The 8,382-nt window shown below is 47.3% G+C and overlaps 1 protein-coding gene across 1 annotated transcript; it reads left to right on the forward strand.

Annotated features, from left to right (window-relative positions):
• The first annotated feature begins 320 nt into the window (after positions 1 to 320).
• LOC311521306 (class I histocompatibility antigen, F10 alpha chain-like) lies at positions 321 to 4,360 on the forward strand. The gene is made up of 3 exons (XM_084629597.1): positions 321 to 588; positions 2,245 to 2,520; positions 4,146 to 4,360. Exons 1-3 carry the CDS (start codon positions 429 to 431, stop codon positions 4,343 to 4,345), a joined length of 636 nt encoding a protein of 211 aa, XP_084485723.1. The 5' UTR covers positions 321 to 428; the 3' UTR covers positions 4,346 to 4,360.
• The last annotated feature ends 4,022 nt before the right edge of the window (positions 4,361 to 8,382 follow it).

Raw genomic sequence — 8,382 nt, forward strand, 5'->3', positions numbered from 1 at the left:
CCCCAATAACAGAGACACTGGGGATCCCACAGCAGCCAAAGTGACCATTTGGGCAGCTATGGCCTCATTCTAGGCGGGGTGGGTGTGCCTATGCAAATGAGATCGGCCCCTGAAGTTCTTTTCCACAACTTGCCACACCTCACCACCAGATGTTAGGGTGGAGCTCATCTTGACGCTGCTTACAAGGGGAAACCCCATTTCTCAGGGGAGGGAGGGTCCAGTATCAAGGAGAAGAACCACTGGGCTACCTGCAGTGGTGTCTTGGTGAGATTTTCAGAGAGAGGCTGCTGCTGACCCTCAGCTGTGTTTTAGGGTTTCACATTATCCAGGTGATAAGCGGCTGTGATCTCTGGGAAGACAACGTCATTCAGGGGTTTTACCAGGATTCATATGACAGACGAGACTTTCTTACCTTGGATAAGGAGACCATGACTTGGGTAGCAGCAGATATTGGGGCTGAGATCACCAAGAGGAGATGGGATGTTGAAGTACTTGACAACCAGCAGTGGAAACGGTACCTGGAGGAGAAATGTATTCCCTGGCTAAGGAGTGCTCTAGAGTACGGGAAGGAGACTCTGCAGAGGAAAGGTAAGATGGGGGACAAGCCCCACCCAAGAGGTCACTACAGGTTACATCTCCATTCCCCAGCCCCTGTTCCAAAATGGAGCAGGGGGGAAGGGTGCAGTTCAGCAAACCTTGCATCAGAGATGGGCAGGGAAACAATCCCTTCCCCCCAGCTCTGCTGGAAAAAAAGATAAGAAATTGAAAATGTTAAAAGCAGCTCACTATAGAGAAGCTGCATCTGCAGAGCCACTTGACCAAATGAGCCCAAATCTGCAGCACAGATTCTACCTCTTCCCCTGGTGTGTCACAGCAGTAATGAAGGCAATCTGCCTGTGCGTGTTAGAGCACTGAGCTGTAGCTCACAAAAGCTTATGCTCTAATAAATTTGTTAGTCTCTAAGGTGCCATAAGTATTCCTTTTCTTTGTACCTTATCTGTTACCATGGACACAAATTCCCCAAATTATTTAGCACCATTACACAGCCTAATCTTTCTGTTCCCAAACAGTTTGCACTTGCTCTTCAAGGTTACTTGAAATTTGTACCCAGTTCTTTGCAACATTATACTAGTTGTTTATTTCTCTCACAAACCTCAGCAGAACATTAGCTTGTCCTTTGCCATCTGGGCAACTGGGATTGTTTAATCTGCAGAAGAGAAGAATGAGAGGGGATCTGATAGCTGCTTTCAACTACCTGAGAGGTGGTTCCAGAGAGGATGGTTCTAGACTATTCTCGGTGGTAGAAGAGGACAGGACAAGGAGTAATGGTCTCAAGTTGCAGTGGGGGAGGTTTAGGTTGGATATTAGGAAAAACTTCTTCACTAGGGAGGGTGGTGAAACACTGGAATGTGTTGCCTAGGGAGGTGGTGGAATCTCCTTCCTTAGAGGTTTTTAAGGTCAGGCTTGACAAAGCCCTGGCTGGGATGATTTAGTTGGGGTTGGTCCTGCTTTGAGCAGGGGGTTGGACTAGATGACCTCCTGAGGTCCCTTCCAACCCTGATATTCTATGATTCTATGATCTTTACAAATGTCAGGAAGAAAAAGCCACACACAGCCATGTAATGTGTATTTCGGTGCCAAGGGGCTGGGAAACTGATTGTTCAACATGTTTAAATCCTTTTGAAATCCCTAATATTGGATACATAGTTTTGGTAACAACCTACAAGAAATTAGCTAATTAATATTAGTGAGTTTGAGGGGCAGTTTACAACCATGTGTCATTTTTTTGTTTAATGATCCTTTCCATCTCTAATTGGTCAGTTTATCTACTTCATTTTTTGCTTCCTGGCCACATTCTTCTCTCTTTCAAATCCAGGGACAGATAGGAAATGAGCACAAACCTAGTGTGTGATTAAGGATTGACATCTGTGACATCTGTGTCTGGAGCTTAATGAAGCCTTTTAGGTACTTGTGTCACCGTGGCTGGGAGCAGAGGCTTCTAGTTTCCACACTCATAGAATCTGGTCAGGGACCTGGATTTGGGGTTCTACGTTGCTGATGCTGTGAATTGGGCACAGAAATCCTCTAACATGGTGGTTCTTCCTCATCAGAGGGCTTCCATCTCATGGACTCTCATCCTCTCCCCCTGATGGGGTCTGAGAATTTCATGCTGCAAAGCTCCAGCAAAGGCTGCCTGGATTAGAGCTTGGAAACAACTAACTTCAATTTCTTCTTTTTTCCCAGTGCGCCCAACAGCTAGAGTGAGTGACAGGTCATCTCATGACGGCCTCACCACCCTCTCCTGTAAGGTCAGTGGATTCTACCCCTGGGACATCACCGTGACCTGGCTGAAAAATGGGGAGAGCAGACAGCAAGAGACCTACTCTGAAGGCATCCTACCCAGTGGGGACGGGACCTACCAGACCTGGGTGACAATGGAGATTGATCCCAAGATCAAAGCCCATTATTCATGCCATGTAGAGCATGAAAGCCTGGTTGAGCCACTCTCTGTCTCCTGGGGTAAGGCATTTGTTTTTCTAGTGGGAGAGAGGGAATCCATTAAACTCAAACCCTGAAAATTCTCATTCGGATTTCTAGGCTGAAGCTGGAATTTCCTCAGGGTCTGTGAGGCCCTGTCCCCTTTGGCCCTGTCCCTCTGCAGTCAAGTTCTTGTGCTAGAGTTGGGACCCACAGTGCTTGGGGCTCATGTCTGCTCTCCAGTTTTCTGCCTCTGGGGCTGTTGGATACATCTCAGCAATACAGTGTCTCCGAAGGGAGAAGATTAGTCATGAGGCATTAATGCTGGAAGAGAGCAGCCTGAGCTCCTGCATAGGCCAGGGCAGGGAATCACACCAGGGACCAAGCTGGTAGCCTGTGGGCAAACTAGAACTGATCCTTCAGAAAGAGATGTCCATTCCAGATGTAAAGTCTCTAAGGGATGGAGAATTTACCACATCCCAAGGGGAGCTCAAATCTGCCCCTTACTTGCAGTCAAAATTCGTCTTGCTTCAGCTTCCAGCCTGTTCTCAACTTCAGCAGGTTCTCAGAAACACGGCTCTGGGGGCCCTTCATCCTTGCCCATGTGGCCAGAGAGAGAGGTTTAGTTTTGGGAGCAGCTTGTTTCTCTGTGCAGTGATGCTGGAAGGGAGGGTATGGCCTTGGAATGGAGCGAGGAGGCAGATAAGAGCCCTGCATCAGGAGGGAGAGTCTGCTAGTTCCCTAGCACAAGAAAGTCTTGGAAGAATTTTTTACCCATGGAGCTGCCTTCCAGCCATCTTTTTGCCTGGTTAATTGGGATGTGGAAAAATGCAGCATTTGGAAGTGAAAACAATTTCTGAGAGGGCAGCCTGCACCGGGACTCTCGTCAGCAGATGGTTTCACATCATAATTTTGTTACCACATCCCCTGCCAATTTTTGTGTCATAAACCACATTTCCTTATTCTCTTAGAAATATTTTTCTTTTTGCTGTTTTATTACGTGCCTCTTTCTGACAACAGGAGAAGCTGATTAGTGAAACCGAATGTGTATAGAGAACTCGGGGTTTAACGGGCTTATATAAACCAAGAACAGTATTAAAATATCTCTGTCTTCTCCTGTTCAATTCCTGCCTCCTCTAAAAACACGCATTGTGTCTGTAACTCCATTCTTGGCAGGGAAATCCAGAGCTTTGAGGTCAGTTTCCAGATTGTCACAAGAATCACACAATGGGATTGTTCCATTAGTCATGAAAATCAGCGTGGTCAAGGGAGGGGTTAAGGGCTGGGAACCAGGACTCCTGGGTTCTGTCCTTGGCTCTTGCACTGACTCGCTTTCCCCCTCCAATTTAGGGACGATACTGACATCCATCCTCCCCCACACAGAGGTTTATGAGGATTGGTTAATGTTATAAAAGTCTTCTAGTTTAAGTGCTACATATGTATTATGATTTGAAGGGGTAGAGGCTGTGTCCAGGACTTTGTATGTGGGGTGCAATGCATGGTAGGTGTATGGTGGCTGCGTGGAGCTCACTGGAAGGGGTGGAGGGTTGCAGGGCTCAGCCCTAACCTGGGGAGCTGACTGACTGATCCCTGCAGTGGGATGGAAGGGGGGTTCAGTGGGGGGAGGGGATTTTTCCCCATTGATCATTCTCTCCATTCCATTTCAGAACCAAATAACAATCTGTTTCCCGTTTTGGCTGGCGTTATCACTGCAGTTTTCCTGATTGGTGTTATAATCGGAGTAGTCATCTGGAAAAAGAAACGCCCGGGTAAAGAATTGGAATGTGGGAACTCCCTGGACTTGCTGGGACCTGAACACCCGCCTAAGGACAACAGCAGTACAGGAACCAGTGTCAGTCCGGTGTAACTGCCCCACTGTGGTGCTGAGCTAATGACCCCCCATGGGAGCTGCTGGAGAGAGAGACCCAGAAACTGGGTGCAGGTTACAGTTTATATGAGGCTAGATTTTCCAAAGAGCACCCAGTGGGCTGAGTTCTTTGGAAACTCTGTCTCATTGTGTCTTTCCCTCCTGCCGATCATGAGCGCCTCGGACCTTGAGTCCATTACTGAGTGCCAGGGGTCTGTGCTGGGCCAGGGGGCCAGTTTCTAAGGTGCGGACACAGATCAGAGTCGGTTCCTGCCTTGGGAGCTGCATTCACTGAAATTTGCCTTCTCTCTGCAGGGTAGAAGGGAGACGGCTATGCTGTAGCTCAGGGTAAGTGACAAGAGACCCATCGCCTCTTTTCAAGAGGCCATCCCTGAACAACCATCAATATTTGCACAGTAAATTTCATACTGAGGACTCCAACAATTGTGATTTCAATCATTCCTTGTTTCAGACAGGAATGTGTGAGTTCTAGGTGACTTTCTCCTTTCAGAGAGCTAACGTGATCCCTCCTGGCCTATTATATCCACCACTCAGGAAGGTGGGTGAGCTAATATATCTTTTATTGGACCAACTTCTGTTGGGGGGAGAGGCAAAGTTTAAAAAAGCCCCCCCCCCCCGCCTTTTTAAAAGTGACCTGCACTCCCTCGCTCCCTGTTCCAGCACCCCTGAGCTGGGTTGCTCCAGCAGCAGAAGGAGTCCCACAGCTGGGCCAGGCATCAACCAAAAGAGCGGAGACATGCAAATGCCACAGGCCATTACCGGCTAAGTGGCAACAAGTCCAAAGAAGGAAACAAAGTGAACTAGTCTCAGTCTCTCATTAATGTTTATTTTCCACTTACCCAGGTAGGTGACGTCGCTACATTTTAGCAATCACTGAAGCAGCAAGTGACAAGTCCCTGTTTGGAAATAAATCTCTTATTTCTTCTTCCAGGTGTTTATTCTCCTAACCCTCCCCCACCCTTCCCACACACATTCTCTCTTTCTCTGAAGGAAGAGGAGTGGTGGCAGATGACAGATCAAGGGGCAAATATCTCAAGTTGCAGTGGGGGAGGTCTAGGTTGGATATTAGGAAACGCTATTTCACTAGGAGGGTGCTGAAGCACTGGAATGCGTTACCTAGGGAGGTGGTGGAATCTCCTTCCTTAGAGGTTTTTAAGGCCCGGCTTGACAAAGCCCTGGCTGGGATGATTTAGTTGGTCCTCCTTTGAGCAGGGGGTTGGACTGGATGACCTCCTAAGGTCTTTTCCAACCCTAATCTTCTATGATTCTGTGATTTCCCCAAGAAACTCACAGGTACCATTAGAAAAGGAGTACTTGTGGCACCTTAGAGACTAACCAATTTATTTGAGCATAAGCTTTCGTGAGCTACAGCTCACTTCGTCGGATGCGTACTATGGAAAGTGTAGAAGATCTTTTTATACACACAAAGCATGAAAAAATACCTCCTCCCACCCCACTCTCCTGCTGGTAATAGCTTATCTAAAGTGATCACTCTCCTTACAATGTGTATGATAATCAAGGTGGGCCATTTCCAGCACAAATCCAGAGTTTAACAAAACGTCTGGGGGGGGTAGGAAAAAACAAGGGGAAATAGGTTACCTTGCATAATGACTTAGTCACTCCCAGTCTCTATTCAAGCCTAAGTTAATTGTATCCAATTTGCAAATGAATTCCAATTCAACAGTTTCTTGCTGGAGTCTGGATTTGAAGTTTTTTTGTTGTAATATCGCAACTTTCATGTCTGTAATCGCGTGAGCAGAGAGATTGAAGTGTTCTCCGACTGGTTTATGAATGTTATAATTCTTGACATCTGATTTGTGTCCATTTATTCTTTTACGTAGAGACTGTCCAGTTTGACCAATGTACATGGCAGAGGGGCATTGCTGGCACATGATGGCATAGATCACATTGGTAGACCTGCAGGTGAACGAGCCTCTGATAGTGTGGCTGATGTGATTAGGCCCTGTGATGGTGTCCCCTGAATAGATATGTGGGCACAGTTGGCAACGGGCTTTGTTGCAAGGATAGGTTCCTGGGTTAGTGGTTCTGTTGTGTGGTGTGTGGTTGCTGGTGAGTATTTGCTTCAGGTTGGGGGGCTGTCTGTAAGCAAGGACTGGCCTGTCTCCCAAGATTTGTGAGAGTGTTGTAGATAGGTTGTAGATCCTTAATAATGCGTTGGAGGGGTTTTAGTTGGGGGCTGAAGGTGACGGCTAGTGGCGTTCTGTTATTTTCTTTGTTAGGCCTGTCCTGTAGTAGGTGACTTGTGGGAACTCTTCTGGCTCTATCAATCTGTTTCTTCACTTCTGCAGGTGGGTATTGTAGTTGTAAGAAAGCTTGACAGAGATCTTGTAGGTGTTTGTCTCTGCCTGAGGGGTTGGAGCAAATGCGGTTGTATCGCAGAGCTTGGCTGTAGACGATGGATCGTGTGGTGTGGTCAGGGTGAAAGCTGGAGGCATGTAGGTAGGAATAGCGGTCAGTAGGTTTCCGGTATAGGGTGGTGTTTATGTGACCATCGCTCATTAGCACTGTAGTGTCCAGGAAGCGGATCTCTTGTGTGGACTGGACCAGGCTGAGGTTGATGGTGGGATGGAAATTGTTGAAATCATGGTGGAATTCCTCAAGGGCTTCTTTTCCATGGGTCCAGATGAATGTGCAGTCAAATCACTGAAAGAGGCGGAAAAGACCCCCCCCACACTCCCCACAGCACTGGGGAGGAGACCAGCAAAATCCTGAGATCTCTAACACAGCCCCCCTTTCCTCCCTGGAGTTTTATCCTGTTACAGTGAGTGCAGCTCTGCTCTGCTCATCGTCTGTCTCACGGAAGCACCAGCTGATGGAAAAGGTGTATGCATGCGAAACACACTGGTTTTGACCCATATGATTCCCCCAATGCCACCGTCACAAACTGGCTCTAAAATAAAAGGAAGAACAACAATTTGCTTAACAATAATTGATCTGTGAAGAGTCAGGAGGCGGTGGCGGCAGGAGGGAATCACTGGAGATCAGGGGTCAGGGAGAGTAACAGCAGCACACAGCAGTGTGTATTCTGACTCTTCGCAGCGTGTATCAAGGATGGGAGGAGGACACAAACACACACACACACACACAACTATTCAGTTTCAGCTGAGGTTGTAAATCAGAATTATGGCCAAAAATAAATGCTGTAAACCAGATTCATTCCCTGCATCTTTTTAAGCGTTGTATTGTGTAATAATCTATAGCATGAAAGGCCCCGAAATCACTCAACAATACTCCATATGGAACTCTGTTAGGCAACATGGTTTGATGGCACTGTTAGCATGTAAGCTTACTGTGACAGGCTCACAGACTTACCATCACTGCCTGCTCCTGTCGGTCGCACCGGGAATTAGCTCAGTCAGCTGTGAAGCACCCCCTGCCGGTGGTATCTTGCCCGTTGTCTGCCTCACTGTTGTCTCCACCACCAGGACACGCGTCGCTCTTGGGACCGCAGTGTCCTATTCAGGACACTGCCCACCAGCAGTGCCCACTACTCCATTCCCATCCCCTTCCAGGGGTATATCAGCAGTCTAAGTCCACACCTGCCTTCGTGGCCGCCTGCCACTCCAAAGTCTAGTCCCTTACCTCAGGGACAAGGTGCAGTCCATCAGCCACTCTCCCTCATGGACCCTAAATGATCTGGAAAAAGGGATAACCAGTGAGGTGGCAAAATTTGCAGATGATACAAAAACTACTAAAGATAGTTAAGTCCCAGGCAGACTGCAAAGAGCTACAAAAGGATCTCACAAAACTGCGTGACTGGGCAACACAATGGCAGATGACATTTAAATGTTGATAAATGCAAAGTAATGCACATTGGAAAACATAATCCTAACTATATATATACAATGATGAGGTCTAAATTAGCTGTTACCACTCAAGAATGATCTTGGAGTCATTGTGGAGAGTTCTCTGAAAACATCCACTCAATGAGCAGTGGCCGTCAAAAAAGCAAACAGAATGTTGGGAATAATTAAGAAAGGGACAGATAATAGGAC

Source organism: Lepidochelys olivacea (assembly GCF_965140295.1).
Source record: "Lepidochelys olivacea isolate rLepOli2 genome assembly, chromosome: 5".
NCBI lineage: Eukaryota > Metazoa > Chordata > Testudines > Cheloniidae > Lepidochelys > Lepidochelys olivacea.